A 23,229-nucleotide genomic window follows, 5' to 3' on the forward strand; every position below is an offset into this window, starting at 1 on the left:
TCCGAACTGTCTGGAATCCCCCCTTCCCACCCCACCCGTTCCTGCATCTTTCGAAAGAAAAGGAAGAACCACAGACGCAGGCCACCGCCACGGCCCCGGCAAGGTCGGCATCTGCATAATTGTGTCTCACAGCGCGCCGGGAACCGTGTTCCATTTTGCTTCCACCGATCCCAATGGCTCGGAACTGAGATCCCCGCCATCGGAAAGACGCAGCTCTGACGGCAGGGCCACCATAGCGCCGTGAAGTGAGGGTTGGAAAGGAATAGGATTGATGGGAGCATTGTGGGTAGCATTTATACGTACCCCTGAAGTGAACCCGATCTCCCGCTGCTGTGTTGTCCAGCTTTGAATATCGGGACCTTATGCCTGGATCCTTGATCCCGGTGGTCAGGTAACGCTCGGGTCCTTGTACCTTGGGGATTTGCATTTTCTTCTTTCAGCCTCACCTGAGTTCAGGCGGATGGATGCGCGACTTTGGGAAGTAATTTACTCACTCTTTTAAAGAGATGTCCAGAATTTTCCTTTAGCTCAGGCATTAATTCAAGGTATGATTTCTCGCGCGCGTCCTTATTTAGTCCGTAGTTGGGTATTGTAGCTCTCCCAAAGTCCTAAAGCATAGAGAGAGAGCAGCCCACAGCCCCGGAACCAGCAACCAGGAAAGCCAGCCACACTCATTTCATCTTTGCAATCGTCCAGATCTGTTCCGAATGACATCTGGCAAGTGATCCCACCGTCCCCGAAAAATCGAACCGCTTTGCTGAAATGATGCGCGCTGTAGAGCTGGAGCAGATGTCCGCCTGCGCCGGCAAAATGCGGCCGCGTAATACCGCCCACAATGAAAGAAAGAGCATGATGAGTGGGGGTAGGAGAAGTGATTTGAGGTAGATCGTAATAAGGTGGAGAGCGTAGAGGTAGAAGGCGCAAAGCTTGAGTTGAGTCATGGAGATAGCCAGGAAAGCGTTATTAGTATCCGAAAGATATGCAAGCTTCGCCCAGCTTATATCTTGCCGCCAAAATTCTCTTTGGCATATTGCTCGCATGCCTGTAGAGCATTAGCATGCGATTTGGCTCTCAAGAAAAACAAGACTGTATCTTACTTTGGCAGGCTTGCCAACTTTCTTGCCAATCTCTTTCCACTTATTCTGTTCGTATTCTTTGATGGCATTAAGAAGAGCCTGGCTCTACCGCACCATCAGACAAAGTGCCACTTGCTGGTGGTAACATACGTACGTCGTCTTCTGCGAACTCGGCATAGTGCATATCCTATCATGGTTCGTCAACATGGCCTTTCATTGCTAACAGAAGCCATACCTTATACCAATGCTTCTTTACAGATCCTTCGGTCCTACTCCGTAGATCAGCGTGCGCTCTCCACGTAGGTTCCGGGAGCCGGCCGTCTGTACAACGCGTCACTGATTTTGCGATGAAATCAACAGAGCAAAGGGGAGCTACACTGACCTCATCGGAAACAGTTTCGCGATCTCGGCCCAACTGTTCCCAGCATCCCGCATGGTCTTCAGCCTCTGCTCCTCCGCAGGAGTCCACGGAGTATTCGTCCTACTCTTCTTGGCCGGCGGTGGACCCATGGACAAGTCAGTCATGCTTGGCTCATCCGCAGCCATTGCCGCTGACGCTGCTGAGCTAGACGGGCCCGACATTGAGAGTGACGATGCTGCTTGCCCAGTTCCTGATGCGCGCCTCTTCCGCGTTGGCGGCGAAGTCTCTGTCTTTCCAGCATCAGGGGCGCTCGATCGAGGTTGCGAAGGCGATGCTCTCGTTGCCGTGTCAAGCTCGCTCCGGTCTGTACGTTTCAACATTGGGGACGAAGTAGGAAGCGAATGTGCCGTGTTCTGACAATGTATTGAAATGACTTGGGATGGCAAGGGGAACATCCAGTTGTTGCGCGGCAAAGTCTCAGACGGCAAGGTCGCGTGTGCGTTAAGTGATGGGCGCCACTTGACAGGTACCAAGATACGTACGGCCTCAGGTACTTGAGAGTGGGCAGATGTAGTTGACAAGGCTCCTTTCCTCTCAATCCCCCCCGAGGTAGTCGACCGAGCCTGAAAAGAGCCGGAAGTGAGACGTAAGCGTGACGGACCATACGAGTAGAGGGAGAAGCGGACGGAAGGATCTGATTCGTAGTGGTGATCTGATGGTTTAGAGGCCGCCACATTAGAGTACAGCATCAGTCCGTACATGCAGAGGGTTTGGAAGAGGGAAGGGCAGTCATGGGTATACAAGATTGGCTGGGTGTGGGTGCCATCTGTTGGTTCATCAGCTGCGAGGATCGCCAGTCCCAACCAAGGTGTCAACAGCTGGTTCAGTGCAGTTCAGTCTATGTTCCTGTCTTCTCCGTAGGTTTGTGCTTGTGCAACTGAGAGGGCCAGGGATGGAGGAGAAGGAGGTCGTAGTGGTGGTCGGGAGCCAAAGTCCGGAAAAAGGGTTCGAGTAAGACGAAGATGCTCGAGAGAAATCACCTCCAGGGTAAGGTCGAGAAGTAGAGCCACGGTCACCGGACAATTTTTTCATGCAGCTGAAAAACCATGTACGAGGTTGGTATCTTCCACCACACACGAGGCAGATACTACGAGGTAACTGTAACGGAAGGTAGTTTGTGAGCACAGCGGACACCACCTATTCGGTCGGAGACGCGACTCGACTCGACTCCTCGCCGCCGGAGTGCTGCTGGGATGCTTCTGCACTGATGTGAGTTAAGCGAATTCCTGTCTTGTCTGTCCCGTCCTTTTACGTTTGAAAGCATGTGGCCGCGAGTGGCAGTCATTGTCGTCGTCGTCGTCGTCGTCGTACAGGAAGCCGACTCGAGTATGTGATATCGCACCGCCTACCGGTCAATGGATTCCCCTCGAGTATCTTGCATCGCAGGCATGTCGTCGACACCCTTGAATCCGTGATTGGGAGCAAGTCCTAATGTCTCCGGATGATGGTGATCGTCGGTAGTTGGCAGTCCCCAGGAAATCTATCGGATCGCGGGGTAATGGTAGAGACACGCTTCAGCTTTCACTTCTATCTACTTTACCTACTTTCATAGCAATTGTCTCTCTTCGCCTCTCTTCGCCTCTCTTCGAGCTGAGTTTTAAGGAGAGAGATGAAGATGGAGATGGAGATAGATCTAGCCGCGACTCGCCTTCATCCGTTGAACCAAGGTTAGGTCTCGGCACCTTCATTCAAGGGTGACAGGAACCTCGAGATACTCCTCCGTACTCTGTATAGTGGAGTGTACATGGGCTTCCAGCTTCATTCGGGGCAGCTGGAACTTGAAAGTGGAATTCGAGAGAGGCGCTGATACCTACTACATTGCCAAACCACCGATTTGGACAATAGTAGTACTTCCTCTGCAACATACGACCAACATTATTTATCGATAAATTGATTCTGTCCCGTCTGCTGCCAATTGCAACCCGACCCCTTTGCACAAACGGCGCGCCAGTATGAGAGATGGTGGGGAAATCCGGGAGGTGAAGTCCTCCGTAGGTATCCATGCCTTGCATGCAGCAGCTTGTCGGGATCACCGACCGACATGGCATCGCCTTGACCTTATGCTGCAGGGATCGTATTTGTGATCCGGTAATCCAACAGGAAAATGTCCAAATATCAGATCCGGCAAGCGAGAAACAAAATGAGAAAAGATCCGAGTTGACGGAATTGCAAGAGTACCTACCTATGGATGGTCTGATTTTTCAAAGCAGGCGGGCCGAGATGTGCGTGCCGAGAGTACTCCCCGGCCCTTTCGTGTTGACCGATCGTGTATGTGTATGTAGTTGTATGTATGTATGTATGTATGTACGGATAAGTATACAAATCGAGGTAAATACGAAGTAGGAAACTTGGCCGATGACGAGTTTGGTATTTTCCCCTTACCTATGTATGTATAGCCACATCTTTGCGTAGAGATGTTCGACGAGTGAGCAGCCAGCTGTCACGGCCGGCCCAGGATCGAGCCACTCTTGCCTTGGGTCCGTGAAGTGCAAGTGAAAGTGAAAGTGAAGGTGAAGGTGAAGGTGAAGCCCGGTCGCTCAGCCCGACAGGGCGAGAATCGTCCTGATCCGGTCGAGAATCCGAGACTCCGAGAGGCGGTTGTAAGCTTGGACAATAGAAGCTTCTCCTGCCGATGCTTAATCTTCTTTTTCCTGATGACGGACGAAAAAAGGCCAGCGGAGGACAAAGACCAGGTCCACTAGGCAAACAAACGAAGAAACAGAAGCAACGTCCACCCATACCGACGCAACATTGCTCGCGATGCGGATTAAAGGCAGGCGGCCGTACACATCTCATGCTGTCCTTCCAACCGCATCAATCGACACTTGTCGATACCGACCGTGCTCTGTATGCGTACTCTCTGACATCGGCCCCGAGTCGAGGTTAATGCCATGTTTCTTTACATCGTCTCCGAGTCCCCAGTCCCCAGTCCCCAGTCCTTGGTGGCGTTCGGTCGAGACAAGTCCCGAACATGGGACGTTTGAAGACGGACGGGCAAAATACGACTTGAGGACGAGAAGGAGGAGGAGGAGGAGGAGGAGGAGGAGGAGGAGGAGGAGGAGGAGGAGGAGGAGGAGGAGGAGAAAGGAGACGAAGGAGAAGGAGGAGAAGAAGGAGAAGAATGAGTGGCGAGATGGATATCGGATGGCAGATCACAATGAGATTCCCAGAGACGAAGCACATGACCAGCCAATCGCTATCTAGCGCTTCGTTCCCACCCCAAAGCCCCCCAAAGTCTCCAAAGCCCTCAAAGCCCAAGCTCTCCGGTCCAGGTACTTCCATCACCCATCCCATCACCACCACTACTACCATCACCACCTCCCATCACCATTACCACCACCACCACCACCACTACCACTATCACCACCTCCCATCACCACCGTTCCCCGGGGGAACTCAACATGATTGATGTTGGTCATGCCACGCTATGCCATTCATGCCACCTATCCATGCCTTCTCGCGCTTTTATTCAGGCACTACGAAACTGCCATACGGAAGACCAAGCTTCCTTCTTCAGTGTTGGGGGTGTCTCGGCGCCGGGCCAACGACGAGGCTGGCGGGTCTTTTCCCTGTGCTTGTTCCATGCCCCCATTACATTCGCTGGCAATGTTTCCTCTGTGCTTCGAATCGGTCCCAAGTACGAAACGGATGTGTTCTTCGGCTAGTCACGAGCTCTCCCCAAGTCCCAGTCTACAGGAGGCGCCGCCGCCCAGTCAAGCGCCCGCTCTTGTGAGACGCCGCAGCAGCATCTTAACCACGCTGTCAATCGTGCAGAGGTGGACAGAGGTTTGTTGAACGTCCAATGGCGCTTCCAGGTTTGATCTCCATGACCATCCGGACAAGGCTCTTGCAGTCAAGCTTTCAAGCTTCTTCGCCCCCAGTATCTTGGGCGCACTACAAACAGGAAAAGTGAGGAAAGGTTTCGTCTGGACAGGCACGGTGGCCGCCTCTGCCCACAGAAGCCTGCACTTATTCACGGCACTTGAATTTCTCGAAATCTGTCGTGTTGAAAACTCTGCGAAGGCGTTATACTGCCGCTATCATGGTGGCCAATGTGTAGCGTTTTCCCCAAACGGATGGTCGAACAAACTTCCCCCGTTGGCCATGATCCGGCGGTAATGTCGACGAAAGTCCAATGAAGGAGCGCTCCTGATGCTTCAAGGTCTTGCATTGAAGACATCAACACAAGTCGTAACAGTTTAGAACGACAGCCCGCCTGTCAAAACAATCACCCCGGCCACCAAGAAACACCACAGTATGAAGAGGAACGGGACGAAAAGAGGGTATCTTAATGGAGACGTGAAATCAAGCCATGGATAATCAGAAACCGTCAACAACATCGGCCACCCCTTCACCCCGGCAAACTTATTCAGCGGAGAGTATGCACGGCCTTTGGCTGCTACCGGGGCCGGATACTACAGCTGATCCAATGCTTCTTTCTATATATGATCGATCACCTTGGCCGTTATCTTCATTCTTTTTTCTTTTCTTTTTCTCTTACACTCGACGTGACCTCTGACTACGTACTCCGCAGCTAATACACTCTCTTTCACCACCCAACTGGCTTGGCTGCTTACATTCCTTAGTTGTAGTTTATAGCGCTTTGAACTTCATTCCGTTCACTTCACATCCATACCCTTTTTTCAAAATCCAAACGCTATCTTCGACAAACAGAATTTCATTTCTTCAGCAGCTCGGTTCTGCCTATTTACAACATTTCAATTCTTGACGCTTGCTGGATCAACGAGTCTCATACATCTTCCTATCCATCTATACCCTTCAAATTTCACTTAACGATAAACGATTGTCATGTCTTCCCCACAGATGAACACCTCCGCCTATGTGGCTCCTTCTAATTACTCCGCTATGGGTGCCACGAACCGACACGACTGCGGTGTCCAGAAGAACAAGAAGCAGGCATCTACTGGTGGTGGCAGAGCTTGGAGTGAGAACGAGGTACGAATACTTGCTTTGGACTGCAGTGGGAAGGACTAGCTAACAGGTCGACCGCAGGAGGCTTATCTTCTTCAGAGTCGTCTCCAAAAGAAGCCGTACAAGCACATTGCCGCTCACTTGAAGAAGACCGAGTTGGCTTGCCGTCTTCACTACCACCAGTTGTCTCACGGCGGCAACCGCCGTAAGCGAACTGATTCCGACACCCTTTCCAGCACTGGTTCCGTTGCTGGTTCCGCTACTGGATCCGCGTTGCAATCTCCAGTCATGTCTCACTCGATGCCATCTCCCATCAGTGAGGGTATGCAACCCGCTACTCCTTCGTCCTACAGCTACTCACCCCAATCGCCCGCACAAATTCAGCTTCCTTCCGCAGCAACTCTCCTCAATCCGGCCGGCTCCTACAGTCCTCCCCCCAGAGCTCTTAATTACCCTGTGGCCATCCTTCCGAAGCCTTCTCCGGTCCGCCGTGCTCTTTCCGACCCGGTCATCCACTCGCCTACCCGCCTCGAATGCAATGAGGCCTCGGGCCAAGTCAACTTCTCGAACGTCGATCAGGACCGTCTTCGACAAGTCTACGAGGCGCACAGAGCTTCGTTCTGGTCCGCCATTGCTTCCGAGTACGGTGCAGGAGCGTCTCCTATCTTGCTTGAGGAGGTCTGGAAACGAGGAATTACTACCACTGGTCCGCCAACCCCGTGTAGCTCCCCGAAAATTCAGACTGCTCGCAGTAATGCATACCGGGCATTCTCTCCAAAGCCATTGTACCATTTTCCGACACCACTTCGAGAGACGAAGAATAGTGCTACCAGCATCTCCGCTCTCTTGGGTATAGTAAGTTCACATCAGCCAGTATTGACATTTATCTCGCTGACAATTTCACAGGATGCCAGCCCACGCAGCCCAAAAGAGAGAGAACTCATCAAGCGCATGGAGGAGCAAAGAGATACTCGAGACTTTGTTATGGGCGATATGATCCAAAGATACGAATAAGGATGTTGTGAATATCCTAGATTACAGTATGTCGTTAAGAGATATGAATTTTTCTTTTCTTTTCCATTTGTGCTAGTGCAGTTGGAGTCGAGGGTTAGGAGGCGGGCGAGCTTCATGGAAAATAGATGAATTACTTTTACCAGCGCCCGCTTCTGTTCCTGGTGTGATGGTCGTTGCATACATATATCTGGCGGTGCACAATAAGTGGCTGCGGCTTGTTTTGCCTAACAAAAAATACACATATTTTCCAAACGTTATCGTCCGAACTTTGTCCATGGTCTAGACGGTTTCCGGGTTATCAACGGCTGCTCCTACCGCCCTGCATAATGTTCGATGTCTTCGTTCTGAAGCTGAGCCGTTTCATCCTCTTACCGGCCTCGTCGTACCTATTGAATCAATAGCACTCGCGGCCGGGTGTGGGTCGCTTAAGTCAGGTGCCAACTACCGAGGACTAACCTACCTACTCGGGTCAGCCGCGGTGATATTCGATAATGGTGTATCGGCATCTTCTAAACATCAATAACGTTAATGAGGTCAGGCCAGAACATGAAAAGGAGTGTAGATAAGTAAGTACCAAGGAAGATGAGAACGAGACCTCCATCGATCAAATACAATGCTATCGATCCTGACTGGCAGTAAGCGATGCGAAGCTTCACCATGTCTCCAGCTTGCCGCCGCCTCTGTCCGAGCTCGAGCTCCATCCCTACGCAATATTTGTTCTCACAACATACTCTCCGTCGTCGTTACAGCATCACAAGCGCAGATACAGTGGCCTCCGACTTTCTCGCGAAATCTCAATACTCCGATCCGTATACACAGACCCAGGTCCTCGACGCCAACCAGCTCCAACGACTTTCCGCGACCCTCTCGCGTCCTGAGCTCGCAAAGCATCTGCCAAAGAATGGAACTCCCCTCCCACCCGGCTACCACCTGGCATACTTCACGCCATCACAAGTAGAACGGGATTTGGGGCGCGATGGGACGGATACAACGTTCACCCCGCCCAGTCCCTTCACGCGACGGATGTGGGCTGGTGGAGAGATAGAATGGGTTGGGCGAGCCAACAAGTTGCGCCTCGGACAAGAGGTTACGGAGATTACGAGATTGGTTTCTGCGAAAGGGAAAAGAAACAGCACGGGGGAGCAGATGATAGTTGTGGGCGTGGAAAAGAAGTTCCAGAATGATCATGGTCTCGCGTTGATCGACAAGAGGTAGGGGTCTTCAAGGCGTCTTCAGTGTTAAGTTGGAGTTTTGGCGACACATCATCAGATGAAGAATGCAGGGTGTTTGTGGTCAAGTATTTTGATACTGACGAGAACCTCACCAGGAACTGGATATTCCGGCCAGAGATCCAGGCTCCCCTCACACCCACTGCGAAGCCAAAACCAGTGGCATTTCCAGAAGGCAAGTACGTTCGGGATTTCTGTCAGACACCGGTCACGCTGTTTAGGTTCTCGGCCTTGACCTTCAATGCCCACAAGATACATTATTCGAAGGAGTGGTGTCAGGGATTCGAAGGACACCGTGATCTGGTGGTTCATGGCCCTCTGAACTTGATAAACCTCTTGAATTTCTGGCGCGATGTTCGAGAGGGGGATGCGACGCCGAAGAAGATTACCTACCGGGCGACGAGTCCGATATATGCAGGCGAAAGCTACCGGGTTATCATGGAAGATGAGGTTGGCAAAGTCACCGAGGTGAAAATCGTGGATTCGTACGGCCAGGTATCTATGGTAGGTTCGGTCGAAAGCAGTTGACGTGTTTTCTCTTGGTTAGCTCTGGCAAACCAAGTACAATGTACATATGTAGTATATATAGCCTTTAGGACTCGGATCTCTTTTAATTTCGTTCAATGCAGTCAGAACTTTCGCTTCAGCCGGGAGTTCCGCCGGAAACACCTGGGACAATCTTAGACGACATTTCGATTCTTGTTATGCTTCCATACACAAGGCTAGATAGCGTAATAGTCAGTGACTGACTATTACCTCTGTCTAGCGATTTTAATCTTTTTGACCTTTCTTACTATAGTGCTTGGGGTGATCCTTCCATCAGCCATGGTCACATGATCCATTTACTTTTATGCAATCATTTGGTCTAATTGTACGTAGTACCTACGTAGTAGATTCTTCTGCGGGTTTGAAGCTTACCAAGGGCCATTTCGGGGATCGAGGGCTGCCTGCCCACCAGCTTTTCCACACATCTCTTACTTTCTTTCTTTTCACGGTCCTTCTAACCCCTGTCTAGAGATCCACTATCATCAATTTACTGATATCGACCTAGGTACTACAAAGTACTACGTACTACTACGACTACGGAAGTAATACGAACTATACTTGGGTCAATTTCCTCTGTGCGCAGTCAACGAACGCACTGATCAGTTAGAAAACCAAATGTATATAGTAGTATTATTGGCATATTTCATTTCCTCTAAGATGAGACAAGTTCCGCGTTAAATATAGCTTTGGTCAAATTTCGGTCAACTTGGAAATAGGATTGCCACGCTCTTGGCGGCCGGCGGAATAGCCCGTATTCCATCTATTCTCAACATTCGTTCGCCTCGTGGCGATTATCAAACTTGCCGACCTTCATGACTGTTACTGTACCTACCTAGTACCTCTGCCATGGCCATCGCAGCCTCATTTCTGGATCCTGATCCTGATCCTTCATGTCAACCCTCGACCCCCGACCCCGGGTTCGTGATTTTCATATCCGGTGGCTCCGCGAGCTATTTCTGTCTGTCATGCACGCCTTCTTGCAAGCGTAGGTTGTCACATATAGAACGATTGAGTGTGTCCATTTGTTATATAAGGGCATCATCTCACCCACACTGCACGTTCTTCACCCTCTCACATCACACTTGCTCATCACACTCGTTTTTCAACATCACATTCGTTTATCAACATCACACTCGTTTTTCACTTTCGCTAACCTCTCTCATAACTACATCCCACCTCGCACTTATTAAGTCTTAATCTGCCATTATGCAACTCATCAAGATCTCTCTAATTGCCGCTGCCGTGCTTTCGGGCTTTGCCTTTGCAGGCCTTTCGGATATCGATGACATCCCTGGAGAGTGCAAAGTCCGTTGCGCCAGGTTAGTAAAGCATCAATATATAGTTTGGCCTTCACACTAACATCTATCAGCATCAAAAGGATCGGTAGAACATGCAGATTTACCCACATTGGCAATAAGAACGAGGTCAGCTGTATATGCAACGCGCCAGATGCCCAGGAGTTCACTGAATCCTGCTCAAAATGCGTCGAGCCATTGTGGCAGGAAGCTAAGGAGCACGGTACGCTTTATTCCAACTATCGCCATCCCCTCCCTGCAAAGACTGACCCGATCTCTAGATATCACCCAAATCAAGAAAGCTTGCAACTGGGGGACTAAACCACAGCCTACCCCGACTAGCTCTGTGCCAGCCTTCACCAACTGGCCCAAGGCCACCGGCCTTGGGCCACTCCCAGGCCGCCGTCCCTCCTAAGTGTAGCTTCCACTACGCCGACCATGCTTGTCAACGCTCCCCGTGCGAACAGGTCTCAAGGGCTGTCGGTATTGTGGGCGCGATGTCTTTAGGTTTTCATGGGTATCTTGGGTATGTTGCGAAGGGGTAGTACTTCTCGGTAATTGATGGGGCATGGGGTATGAGAAATGGGCTGCTGGAGATGGGTTGATGAGCACTCTCACGACAAGGAATTGCCAAGGCTGTGGCTTGTACGCGCCTCACCTACCAGCATTTCAAAACTTTGTAGTATCGAATCCACCCGCACTTAGACACAATTTTGGATTTTCTACTCGCATTTGTGGAAACCCCTTCAGCTTGTTGATCAATACCTCTCTGTGACATGGCAAAACATCGTTTGGTAGTAGCCAAGTACTACTACGTATATGCTGGCACTCGAGCGTACACCAGAAGTCAATCAGTGCTAGAACTTGAAGAGAACTATAACAAAAAATCCTTACCGAATACACGCCGATATTATACGCCGACGTCAGACTCAATACCGCGGTTAGCTCGAATTCATTAGAATGTTTTACTACGTACATTATTCATAGCTAGCGCATGCGCACACACTACCGGTACCTACCCATCAGAATACCCATCTGGCATCATCTCGGCTCCCGACGATCTTACGAGAGATACTGTTCTTGCATGATAGCTAATGTAAAAAAGATCATATCTTGTACCCGTGTACAGGGCGTCAGTCAGCATACAATGGTAGTACGTAGTAGATTGATTTCAAGGCTACGGTACCGTATTCTCTACCTATACGAGGTGCCTTCCTACGAAACCTTCGGCTAGCTAGCTAACCACTGACGGGCATACCGACTGCAAAGACAAGACCAGGAGGATCTGCGATACGGGTGCGAGAGATAAGAAGAAAAGTCTTAAATCCGATTAATTGAAAACACGGTACTATCCCCCCCGAGAATAAATGTCGAAAGTATAATTTCGCAAGGGATCTTACCAGGGCTTGAACCAATCAACTTACGTAGTATAAGAAGGATTCAGCCTTGAAAAGTATCGTTGAGCCAGGATTTAGTCTATACAGTGGAGTCGATAGGGCTCTGAGCCATTAAGAAACCTCTGCTCTACGATTTATGGGCCTAAACTGGGTCTGACATTTATTCATGGGGGATAGTACTAGTAGTACGTACTACTACTACTAAGTACTACTACCGGTACCGGTACTACTATGATCCCTCCCCTCCAAATGACTGTCGAAAGTGTAATTTTGCAACGGTTGTTACAGCAGTAATAAGTAGCACGTCGCCCTACCCTCCACTCAGTCTTTCCAGAAGTCTGAGCCACGGAAGAAGGGGTGTCAGTTTGGACAGGGAGAAGAAACCAAACAACAGGAGAGCTGATACGTAGTATCTTACCGTACTTATAACAATACCGGTAGATAGAGAAATTACCGCCAAGATAGACGACTCCACTTCTCTCCCCGTAGCTCAGCCTTCTGGAAAAAAAAGCCGAGTAGGAGATCCTACGTAAGGTCCAAGCATAGCGTTTTGGATACCCGCCCGACGCCAACAAGTACCGGTACTAAGTATTACTAAGTACTGATTAGGTAGTAGTACTATCCTACAAAATCTTGGCGAATGGGTGAAGTAGCTCGGTACCGGTAGTTCGCAATCAAGCCCCTCTTGGCATCAGATTTAAGGCTCGTTTGATCCGACGCAGGTTTTGTGAAACCCCCTATTTTTTGTATTTCTTTTTTTTTCTACCAAGGGTTTCTCGGTGAAATACTCCGTACTGTTTGTTTCGAACCCGAGAAAAGGTTTCCAAATAACCTCTGACGTGAGGTTTTGGGAAACCCTTTAAGAGAAGAGATGAGAGAAGGAGATGGGTTAATTGCTATCAACAATCATATGCGGAGAATTAAGATCGACGGTATTACTACGTATTTTAGACTAGATACGTAGTAGATGGATGATACTTAAACCGCACCTCTTTCTAGGCTGAAAATTTAAATTAAAAGCAAACCCCCCTTGAAAAAGGATAGAGATAAAGGATACCTATGCCATAGAAGCCGGCAGAGCTATATTCTTGTAATGCTTGTGGTAGAATTAGACATACTCGCAAGAATAAAAAGTGTTTGATATACAATCGCGCGAGACGATAGATATTATAATATCGTATCAGCTTGTTTCTATTTTTTCCTCTCAGATTGCATGTATGAATAGCTTTCAAATAATAATCGGGAACTTCAAAAGAAAGAAAAAATAGTACGTTAGTGGCATCACTGAAAAATTTCTTGCATAAAGCAGCAGGTGGATTAGGCTAAGCGGGCCCACTCAAATACTAGTAGGTTGAAGCATGCGAAAAACAACTCCACAATTTGTGAAGCATAGGGAACAATCGGCCCTATTGACGTAGTACATACGTAGCAAGTTTCTTTTCTCTAAAAATAGCTAATCTATTACTAATCTTAATACAAGTCTGAACTTCGAAAAGTACTACTAATACTTCGTAGTAGTACCTATATGATTTCTCTAGGTAGTAGGTTCGTATGATCGGAGTAAAATGCTAAGTAAACCCCGATCCGAAACGCAAACTTCTTTCTTCCCCCTCTCACCCGCCAGCTTACAAAACCTCGAGCCAAAAGTGGACCAAACAGCTACCGATTTTACGAGGTTTCCATGAATACCAACATTGCGAGAACCATCATTTCGGAAAATTGATGCAGGTGATTCGGTTTCGTGAAAACCTTCAGTTCGGCGTCGAATCAAACGCCACCTTACATCTTTCGGATATCAATCTGATGAATCAACAGCCACGTAAACGTCCATGTAAAACGTTGCTTCGGACGCCAGTTCCACTTGACGCTATGGCTAATACTCCTCCCCTCCCCCAAAAAAAGCTGACGAAAACGAAGCCGTCAGAAAGAAACAAAGAGAAAGGAGAAGAGAAGAAGAACAAAAGGAAGAATATAAAAAACCCCCTGGGTATACCACTGCGTAACACTTGGCTCGGCTCCTGATCAGCTCTCGGACACCATAAACAGACCGCCCCCAATCAAATCTCCAGCGTTCGCAACCGTCACGAAGCCCGCAGCGACCCTGTCCTTCGTCGTGATCTTGATTTCCTTCTCCGTTCCGCCTCCATGCCCGTGGGCTCCCGCCGAGGCATCTCCGACGCTCGATCCACCCGTGCTGTTCGTCACCGGTGCGAAGCTGGGACTGTCGTCGCCTGTGCCAGAACCGCCGCCGTTTCCAGGATCCTCAGGACCCGTCGCGGCGGCTCCTCTCGGGATCGCCACCACCGAGCTCTGGATCGCGCCGAGCGCACTCATCTCCTGTCCCACGCCCGCCGTGCCGTCGTACGTCCCGGTCGTCCAGCTGGTCCCGCACGTGGTGCCGTTGTCGCCGCCCGTGCATTGGAGACCGGCCGATTTGGCGGATGTGGCGAGGAGGGGCGTGATGGTAGGGAGGTGAAGGGGGCGAGGATGCTGGTGCCGGCGAGCTTGGCTCTGCAAATATAACACCCCGGCTTCTTGTGTCCAACCTTCCGGGACCGGACTATATCATCTGGTAGTATCACTTGGGATCACTAATCCTGAGACACAACCCCCGGTCATCCCAGGGCGCCGAGAATACAAGGCGAGGGTCGACTGACCAGGAAGAGAAAAGGGCTTTGAAAGAGGACTGGTCGATGTTGCAGCTGTTGCTGCCTTCGCAGGCCTGCTCTAGCATCACGGTGTCATCAAAGAAGATGTTGCGGGAGGTTTTGAGAATTCCAGAAACGCGATCTTTCCAGATAAAGGATCCTTGGGTCTAATTGAATACCGGTAGTCAACTTTGGGGTTGTTTCTTTCTCCCGCTGGAAGAGAGGAGCCTGGAGGACTAGAAGATATAAGAGCGGGCCTACAAAGTTGTACAGGTTAGCAGCCCCATGCAGGAAGATACCTGCGTTACAGGACCACTGTTGCCTATCTAACGTAGTACAATTCTTGACGTCCGATGATCCATCAAGAAAGACATTGTAATCCTTATGGATCAGACCGACGGAAGCTTCCCAGTCCCAGACTCTGGATGCCCAGTCAGAATAAGTCTCGTTCCACATGTAGTATCTCGCTAACCGAACGCCCAAAGTGAAGAAGCGGCCGTTCGCAATGCTGTTCTCACAAGTGAAGCCTTTGTTGAGCGGGAAAATCAGCCACCTCAGCCCTCCACCACACCTCGTCGTGTCCCACCTCCCAGCCATTTCGTCAAACACTGCCTGTGCAAGTGCAAGCCACTGTGGTTGTTGGTCTTTCGGGGGATTCTGGAAGTTCGTCTCTGCCGCCAAGATGGCTGCCATTGCCCAGAATTCCCGATCGTCGTTTCCCACCGTCTTGGTCTGGTTCGCAGGCATGAAGTTCCCAATCTCGGTCCTGGGCTCTTGTTACATGAGGCAATACCCACGTACCAGACTCCCAGCCAGTGGCTCATCCTATCCTGTACGTATCATGATCCGCTGGCCTGGAATGCATCGATAGCGTTGCCTTTGCCTGAAAAAGGGGGTTTGTTGACGTTGAGTCTGCGGGAGACCTTCCAGCTGGACATGCATGACTCAGCAGAATACATGTTGCATAGGTACCTTAGTCAAGACAAGTTTGTCTCATCCTCGGCCGAACTTGGCACGTGTGGCTTTATTGAAGTGATCTTACACTTCCAGAGAGATTCATCATTACAACCGACTGGACATCCATCTAGACCTGCGGGATAACATGCCATGTACTAGATTACTAGATAGCAGAACAATGCGCTTTGAAAATTGAAATAAGGCAGTTGTAGAAAGCCTCAAGTACCGGTTGTAGTACCGGTACCTCGATCATCGGATGCTTCACAGCCTCAGAATGCTGCCGATGTTACGAAGTAGAAGGTTTTCGTGTTCGCTGCTGGTTGTACTACCGTACCGGTCCAGCTGTGTAGCCTGGCATGACTTGCTCCGTACGTGGGGTCGTTAGTTTCTCGAAGAAAAAGACTTTGTATCAATCATAGTACTACGTACGTACGTGCTGTACTGTAATATAGTACCTAGCCATACGGGAAGTTCAAAGTTAAATATATTTATCGAGGGCTGTGAAATCCGGAAATGCTGTTTGCACCCCTGCAGAAGCATTCATCAGAAACTCGTATAGTCTGTACAGTGGCTCCGTGCAACTACCGGTACCTGGTTGTACTACTATAATCACGTAGTGCTATACTTGTACCTACTACGTAGCTGTAATATCCGGCAAAGCCGTGGGCCCTCTGGTCGTCGTCTATGCTAAGAGTCTTGGCCTGGGTACCCACCTACTTGTCTAGCTGTAAGAGAGTCTTAGAGAGTCTTAGCGAGTCTGAAGTCAACATTCTCCCATGGGATCTTGGAAGATACAGATATCATCAGACGTTTTTTTGAACTGGAGAAGAGACTGAACAACAAGCTGCTCCAGTACGAGACAGTCGGGAAAGGAGAAAAGAAGATCCAAATATAGATATTCTCGGACATAGACTTTCGAGCGCATTCGCATCCAAGCAGTCTCCGCTAAAGCATATCAAGATATACTCTGCCCCCCCACATGAATACATGTCGAAAGTGTAATTTGGCAGGGAATCCTACCAGGAGTTGAACCAATCAACTGAGAATAATTCAGCCTTGAAAAGGGTCTCGAGGTCGGTATTTAGCATGTCCAATTGAGTTGGCAGGGCTTGGAGCCATTCAGAAGCCACCGCTCTATGATTTATGGGCCTAAACCGGGTCCGACATGTAAACACGGGGGAGTGTCGTAATTAGAGTTACGCACCAAGCCTATCGAAGGCTATTACTATACGCAGGAATTGGTTCTCCGTAGAAGCATAGGTACCGGTACTGTTGCTGCTCACTTGGGTGAGTATAAAGTAAAGAGGGAAAGCCTCCCCATCTCATCCAACTCATCCTCTTCAGCTTCCAATAACAGAGTATTGCATACAGTAATATATATTCACTCACCTCCTACTTTCGCTATCATCATGAGATTCTACAACCTCGCCGCCCTTGTGGCATCCTCCTCCCTGTTCATGGGGTCGTTCGCCTCTCCCTTTGGCGCTGCGCCGGGACTGGTTGCACGCGATGAGGGCAGCTGTGTCAATGGCCAGTGTGCTGCAGGCCTCTGCTGCTCACCATACGGATACTGTGGCACCGGACCCCAATACTGCACCGGTAGGTTCCTCTCCGTGCATACATACCGTGCCTCGATGGCGGATTTCTGACGTATTATAGCCGGCGTACAACCCGCCCCGGCGCAACCACCGTCCAACACTTTCCCCGAGGGCTCTTGCGCAGCCGATAGACCTTGCAAGACTGCAGGATATTGCTGCTCGAAATGGGGCTACTGCGGTGAGGGACCAAACTACTGCGGCCCGTAAATGCCGTTGATCGTGGGACTGGGCACTTGACGGGAGAGAAATCTGAAGCTGCTGTGATACCTTCTATCCCACTCGGGATCATACGGCGGGTTCCCTCGAATAGGCCTTGAGTCAGGAGCGTGGCACTCCCATGCTTTGTATCTTAATCTCAATCAAGAAGTCCCGCCCTCTATATGATAAATTTCTTTTTTGCTTAATTTTTGGGGGGGGATGAGAGCTGGGTGTGATGCGGCATTGCGTACACCAAGCTGACTCACTTCTCGATTTTAAAACAAAGTAGCGAAGTCCTCCATATGACTGCGACTACCGAAGTCAGATAAGACTGCTTGGTTATACTTGCAGTGCAGCGAACTTTTCAATCAGACCTTCATGTGTGCAGCTGCCACCAGATCTCCCAAGGGTCCAGATGTAATCGCTCACCAAGGCATCCTCAATACACCTCCCTCTTCACCACTCCCTGGCCTCCCCCAGACGACTTCACCGCTAGCGTCCACCCCGGTCTGGAACTTCATGACAATATTGAAAAGCGTGCTGCTCCTCGTCTCAACCGCCCGCTTCGGATCCTCCTCGCAGCAAATAGCCTCTGGCTTATTAAACCCATCCGAGAACACTCTCTCTCGCAATACCTCCGCGTCAACCTTGATACCACTCTCATCCAATTCTGTCGTCAGCTGCTGGCATCTTGCTAACCGGATAGGGCTCCCGCTCAACCATTCAGGCTCCTGCACGAACCGGTTCTGAATGAAGTGATTCGTGTGGCAGATAATGCCGCGGATACTGGGCTCGATATACGTGTTTCCTTGAGGCGAGAGCTCTAGGGAGATGGGCCCAGAGGCGTCGGCGAGCAGGATATGCGCTGAAGATGCGATGCCCCCGAGTGACTCCAAGGTGGAAATTGCGGACGCCGTGCTAGAAGATTCGAGACAGACACGTAGGGCGACGTGGATGGGGAGCTTGGATGGATCTGTTGGGCGGGCGCGGATGGCATTGAGGTCCGTGCCTACGGACGAGGTGTTGAAGCCGATTTTGCCAATGATGCCTGCCTGTAAGTTTCGTTTAGTACACAGGTTCAGCTGCCAGATACCAACACTGAAAGCTTTCTGGAGGTACCTCGGTGACCATGTAGATTTTCGGCTTCTTGGGCTGTTCAATGGACATCATCACTAGGTTCTCCTTCACCCTCTCCGTCCAATCCCAGTTCTGGGCCAGCAGCACCTCACCACTCTGTCTCTTCCACCCCAGACTCGTACACCCATCCGAAAACAAGCCAAGCGCAATCTCACTTCTGCAGTTCAGAGCCACGATATCGAGGAGTTCGAGATCCGCGCCGTCAGCAATGCCAGCCATCTCAACGTGAAGATCTGGGGTCAATTTCCGGATCGTTTCGCTGTACGCCTCCGCTATGATGCGGACGTCTGGCCACGACAGGTGAGAGGTCTGCCGGAACATGGCCGTGTAGACTTGAATTTGGCTGCGGATCTTGGGCGCTAGGAAACGGCCATGTTTGAGCCCGATCTGTTCTGTATCAGATTGCGTCTGACAGTTGGGATTGATTGGGGCACCTCTCTGGGTGAACCAGAGAGCTCGATGGTCTCAGGTCGCTCGAAACCATCGCTGCTGAGCGGCATGCTGAGGATGTCTTGCAGAAAAAGTTCTTTGAAACCTAAATCAAGATGTATAAATATCAATCGATTAGGGTACTAAAGGTTAAATAATTGATAGGGAAGAAGCATTTGTCTACCTGATTTAGGGGTGGGTCGAGAAAGCGAGGTGACCGACGACGAAATCCCACTTTTGGCAGGACGTACCGGCCGGGCGGGCGAATGCCGTATAAGCTGATGGATCGTCGATCACATTGGCTGTATTTTGTAGGCATTATGGCTTGGTGACAGGCGTAAAGGAATGCTTTACTTTGGCTATTATGCATTTATGGGCTTGTCACTTCGCGTGTTTGGGGGTCGTAAATTTAAGCGAGCAAGCGAAGGCCGTCGCCCATCTCACCCAGATTCTGCCCTTCGTTGGTGCCTTGGGTCTTGCTTCTGTAATATCCTTGCTTAGAATATCGTATCATTAGATATAGGGATCGTTTAGAAGGCCCATATAGAATTCGGAAAACAGTAAACACTCTTCCGTCTGCCCTCAAGTACATACATTCCCTGTACTTTTATGAGATGCAGAAACCGTGATGAGGCAACTTGTACGCCTAGGCCAATCAAGAAACCCAAACAACGCTGTTCGTCTATTGTAACGTCTATAATTTCGATTTACTTGGACTACTGAATGATAGGCAGTTCCAGCATCGCTTGAGCTGTCTAAATCATACGCTCTTCTTCATCCTCTGCTTCGCTCTTCAACTCCTTGGTCTCAACCTTGACGCCTTTTTCTAAAAATGCCTTTCCATGCTGCTCCGCTGGAATCTTCCCGTCAAGCTCCGTATTATCCTTCAAGTTCCTTCCAGTCCCATTGCATTTTTCCTCCGGTCTCTCATTTGCCATTTCCTTATCATCCTTTAATGCGGGTTTTCGCTTATTTTTCTTCTTGGAGCTCTCGCTTGTGGTTTCTGAACTTTGGAACATTGTTTGATCCCAATCATATGCAAATGTCAGCCGCCGTGCGTAAAGTTGAGCAGCATTAAAGTCAATAGAAAGATCCGAGCTATTCTTGTCCTGCTGCAGAGCCGCAGGCTCATGGAGAATTATCCATTTTTCTGGTGACAGATTGAGAGGCATAAACAGCCATGCTGAGCCGCACTGTTTGACAACGCTAAACCCGGCGTCTGCCATTGCTGTAAGGAAGTCATTCCATCTGATTCTCGAAGGCGGGTTGGAGTAGGGAGAGAAAATCTTTCTAAAGATTTTACGAGACCGTTCAGTGAATTCAAAGGCTGGTGTATGCCCGGTACCCAAGAAGTCTGTGTCATGTGGATCATCGCTCTTGCTGCCTTCTTTTTCGCTTTGATTGGCCTGACCAGAGTTGGTAGAGGGTAACGGTTCATCATCATCCTGTTCAGACCATCTTTCTCCCCGGATACTGCTGCCACTCATGTCAGGGTTTGTATTGTTGTCATTGCCCCCGGGAACTGGGGTATTTTGATTCAAAGTTGCTTGAAGTAGTTCATCATCGACTCGGGGCTCGTGTTCGGCGACAGGGGTTATGCTTCGTGGATTCATTTGGCACTGAAACACTGGGGGTTCTGAATCAGATTTCAGATGTCAGCCTATCGCTTAGGATCTTAAGGGTTTCCGTGGAAGTTCTGCACTTACCGTAAGTGTGTATTGACCTACCCGCCAATTCTTCATAAGCTTGATCGTACCTTTTCCAGAATGTAGCCAAGTTCCTTTCGACATATGAAAACGTGAAGCTAGAACCATCCGGATCACCAAAGCATCCAGGGAGGTATTTCAAAGCATGCTACGAAGAACAATCAGTGGTTTTCACAAAGCTGACTGGGATATGTGTAATGAACATTGGAAGCCATAAACAGGCATACCTCTTTGTATGTGATCGAAGGAAACAGTCTCCATTTAATGATTTCCTCTAGTCGTCCTTCAGTATCCTCATGATCAGACAAAATGGCTTTTGTCCCGACGGAAGGATGAATAGCATCGACTATATAGAGTCGGTCAGTTAACATTTCCCGAAGACCTTGTGACTCGAATTTACTGACATTCCTCTATAAGGCTTCCAAATAAACCCGCGATGCCGATTGCACGAAGCATGCGTGGAGACTATGTTAAGGAAAAAGATTAGCATGTGCTACCAAGACAACTGGAACGACATACCAGCCTCTTTTTCTCCCCGAAATTATTCTGTAGAAGCCTCTCTATCTCAAGGATGATATGACGCGTTCTGGAAAAGTATCCATCATTAAACTTTTTGCTCATGTCCTTAAGTAATACGAAGAGCTTATCGGTTTGCCAGATGGCCGATACTGAATTTCTGGTTATTTTGCGGTTGTTATCAAAGTAGCGGCGGAAAGATGCTTCTGTGTGAAGAGCCATTACTATTTCTTCCACAAAGGTAGTGTGGTATCGGACCAGGATTGAGCGAAAGCACAGTAAACTATCCATCCAGCGGCGGAGGCTCGGTGATTCATCACTTAACAAGCGAGTTAGCGGTTGCCATAAAAGGAACACCTCGGGAAGAGGAAATTCAATGTCACAGAAATCCTGAGAATAAGAGGCGAAAATGAAGAATGGGTCACCCTGTTTTACTTACCAGTATTTGATAAGGATAGTTTCAGTCACCTCAGGATTCATTACCTTGAGCAGCTCCAGCTCGAGGAGCAGATCCCAGATTATACGTCCTGCTATTGCAGGACAATATGCATCGTAGGCAATAAAACTTGCAACCCTGTCAGGCCATTCCTTTGATGTAGTCGAAAAAGCAGGGTTGGCTGCACAGCAATCCCGAACAGTCTCTAGGAAGTAGCCTGGATCTGCCCTCAGATCCCGTATATGGCCAACACGAGCGATCAGTAAAACCTTCGACGATTATGGTGACATTAGGGAAAATACCGGCAATTCTTGACAGTTCTGCAGCCATGAGTGAATGGAGCTTGCCAAGATCGGATGTTGTTGGCTTGGGAGGGCAATATGGAGCCTCTCTATTCAGATCGTCCAAAGTGGTCCATTCTGAGGCTAGCTCGGCGACTCGGTGATCTTTGAGTATCCGCTACAGGGCACCAGTCAGCAATCTCCAGGTCGATCTGGGTCTTGGAAAAGGATAAGACGGTCTCCAAATATCCTAGAATAATGAGAATAGAAAACCTGGGGTTCCCCATTACCTACTCCACAGCAGTCCAGCAAGAATTCGAGAATCTTTTCCTGTATTTCTAGGACCTGTAACCCCTCCCATGTGTAGAAGTCAATCCTCGAGATGACGCGAGCTAAGGCATATGAGTCCTCTGCGGTCGATATGAGTTTCCCGTACTCCGGAGGATCTCTTAGACATCTAAAAGGTCAGCCAAGGTGAATGGTTGTTACGTTAGGGTACGCACATTACCCAGTCCCAGCACATCGATCGCTTGAAACAATTAAGCGAGTTGGCTAATGCACAGGAATTCAGATCCTGGCGTGCAAATAAGGATGGCGAACAACGAGTCCGTGATTCCAGGAATTGAAGAAAAGTTTTGCCCCGGGACAGATCTTCCAGATTGACATGCGGCCACATACATGCAGCTATCTCCTTGCTGTCTGTCATTGGGCCCTGCAGAAGACGGGGGAGTCAATAATTAGGTGCCGCTTGAAAAGTTTCGGGAGGAGGGTAGGAGAAGGACAAGATATCCTAAGAGGGTTACCTACCATAGAAGGGTTTCTACTGATGAGTAACTCATGATCGGGACGGTGGCTTTGAGGGATATCAGGCCCTGCCCTGTCAATATTCGCCATTTATAGTTATCGAAATTTCGGGGCGCGTACATGCAGACTTCATGAGATCCTTCCTCTGGGCAACTCTCTTCTTCATCCAACCCTCGCTAATATTCTGGAAAGCACCCATGAGTCCTTGAAGCTGTGAGTAGACTCGGAGGACGTGTGAAGATCGTGAGGTCTGCAGATGGCAGTGTGGCGTCAGAGAGATTTAAACGTTCTTGTCTCGGGTAGATGTCACTTACCACTTCGTCTTGAATACTCTCTGGGGTCCGGTAGATCGAGCCATCAGGAAGAAGCTGAGACAAAGCCACCAGTCTCGGATCTGGATCTTCTGTGCTATCGTTGGGAGTCAATGTTCCGTCTTCGGGTGACTTTGATAATGATAAATCTTTAGAGTTGATAGAAAACTTTCTGTGCTCGGGGCCAGGTCTGGAATCGTCGACCGAAGGCATGATGAATGAGAAGATGGATGCTGCTTCATGTGCCACAGTGGTGGGAAGAAGGTAATAGTGATACTGATATAACAGATGAATCGAC

General features: G+C 49.5%; 8 protein-coding genes across 8 annotated transcripts; 4 read left to right on the forward strand and 4 right to left on the reverse strand.

Annotated features, from left to right (window-relative positions):
* Positions 1-997: 997 nt before the first annotated feature.
* Positions 998-1,817, reverse strand: L3040_001571 (uncharacterized protein; the record flags this gene model as incomplete). Its single annotated transcript, XM_066156801.1, has 5 exons — positions 998-1,042; positions 1,098-1,175; positions 1,231-1,263; positions 1,312-1,345; positions 1,459-1,817. 5 exons carry the CDS (start codon positions 1,815-1,817, stop codon positions 998-1,000), a joined length of 549 nt encoding a protein of 182 aa, XP_066012818.1.
* A 4,489-nt stretch (positions 1,818-6,306) lies between these two features.
* Positions 6,307-7,443, forward strand: L3040_001572 (uncharacterized protein; the record flags this gene model as incomplete). The annotated part of the gene is made up of 3 exons (XM_007294246.1): positions 6,307-6,453; positions 6,511-7,284; positions 7,336-7,443. 3 exons carry the CDS (start codon positions 6,307-6,309, stop codon positions 7,441-7,443), a joined length of 1,029 nt encoding a protein of 342 aa, XP_007294308.1.
* Positions 7,444-7,971: 528 nt separating this feature from the next.
* L3040_001573 (uncharacterized protein) lies at positions 7,972-9,200 on the forward strand (the record flags this gene model as incomplete). The annotated part of the gene is made up of 4 exons (XM_066156803.1): positions 7,972-8,009; positions 8,084-8,125; positions 8,193-8,654; positions 8,771-9,200. The coding sequence occupies 4 exons, from the start codon at positions 7,972-7,974 to the stop codon at positions 9,198-9,200; spliced, it is 972 nt and encodes a 323-aa protein (XP_066012819.1).
* Positions 9,201-10,424: 1,224 nt separating this feature from the next.
* On the forward strand, positions 10,425-10,928 carry L3040_001574 (uncharacterized protein; the record flags this gene model as incomplete). Its single annotated transcript, XM_007294248.1, has 3 exons — positions 10,425-10,537; positions 10,588-10,736; positions 10,795-10,928. 3 exons carry the CDS (start codon positions 10,425-10,427, stop codon positions 10,926-10,928), a joined length of 396 nt encoding a protein of 131 aa, XP_007294310.1.
* A 3,004-nt stretch (positions 10,929-13,932) lies between these two features.
* L3040_001575 (uncharacterized protein) lies at positions 13,933-15,305 on the reverse strand (the record flags this gene model as incomplete). The annotated part of the gene is made up of 4 exons (XM_066156804.1): positions 13,933-14,470; positions 14,568-14,725; positions 14,820-14,979; positions 15,031-15,305. The coding sequence occupies 4 exons, from the start codon at positions 15,303-15,305 to the stop codon at positions 13,933-13,935; spliced, it is 1,131 nt and encodes a 376-aa protein (XP_066012820.1).
* A 1,619-nt stretch (positions 15,306-16,924) lies between these two features.
* L3040_001576 (uncharacterized protein) lies at positions 16,925-17,320 on the forward strand (the record flags this gene model as incomplete). The annotated part of the gene is made up of 2 exons (XM_007294250.1): positions 16,925-17,114; positions 17,175-17,320. 2 exons carry the CDS (start codon positions 16,925-16,927, stop codon positions 17,318-17,320), a joined length of 336 nt encoding a protein of 111 aa, XP_007294312.1.
* A 416-nt stretch (positions 17,321-17,736) lies between these two features.
* L3040_001577 (uncharacterized protein) lies at positions 17,737-18,948 on the reverse strand (the record flags this gene model as incomplete). Its single annotated transcript, XM_007294251.2, has 3 exons — positions 17,737-18,363; positions 18,431-18,835; positions 18,883-18,948. The coding sequence occupies 3 exons, from the start codon at positions 18,946-18,948 to the stop codon at positions 17,737-17,739; spliced, it is 1,098 nt and encodes a 365-aa protein (XP_007294313.2).
* A 684-nt stretch (positions 18,949-19,632) lies between these two features.
* Positions 19,633-23,144, reverse strand: L3040_001578 (uncharacterized protein; the record flags this gene model as incomplete). Its single annotated transcript, XM_066156805.1, has 12 exons — positions 19,633-20,513; positions 20,584-20,731; positions 20,811-20,929; positions 20,988-21,048; positions 21,103-21,418; positions 21,539-21,740; positions 21,838-21,994; positions 22,111-22,273; positions 22,320-22,345; positions 22,624-22,688; positions 22,741-22,870; positions 22,935-23,144. The coding sequence occupies 12 exons, from the start codon at positions 23,142-23,144 to the stop codon at positions 19,633-19,635; spliced, it is 2,478 nt and encodes an 825-aa protein (XP_066012821.1).
* Positions 23,145-23,229: the final 85 nt, after the last annotated feature.

Source organism: Drepanopeziza brunnea (assembly GCF_022702325.1).
Source record: "Drepanopeziza brunnea f. sp. 'multigermtubi' strain 214-2 chromosome Unknown ctg2, whole genome shotgun sequence".
NCBI lineage: Eukaryota > Fungi > Ascomycota > Leotiomycetes > Helotiales > Drepanopezizaceae > Drepanopeziza > Drepanopeziza brunnea.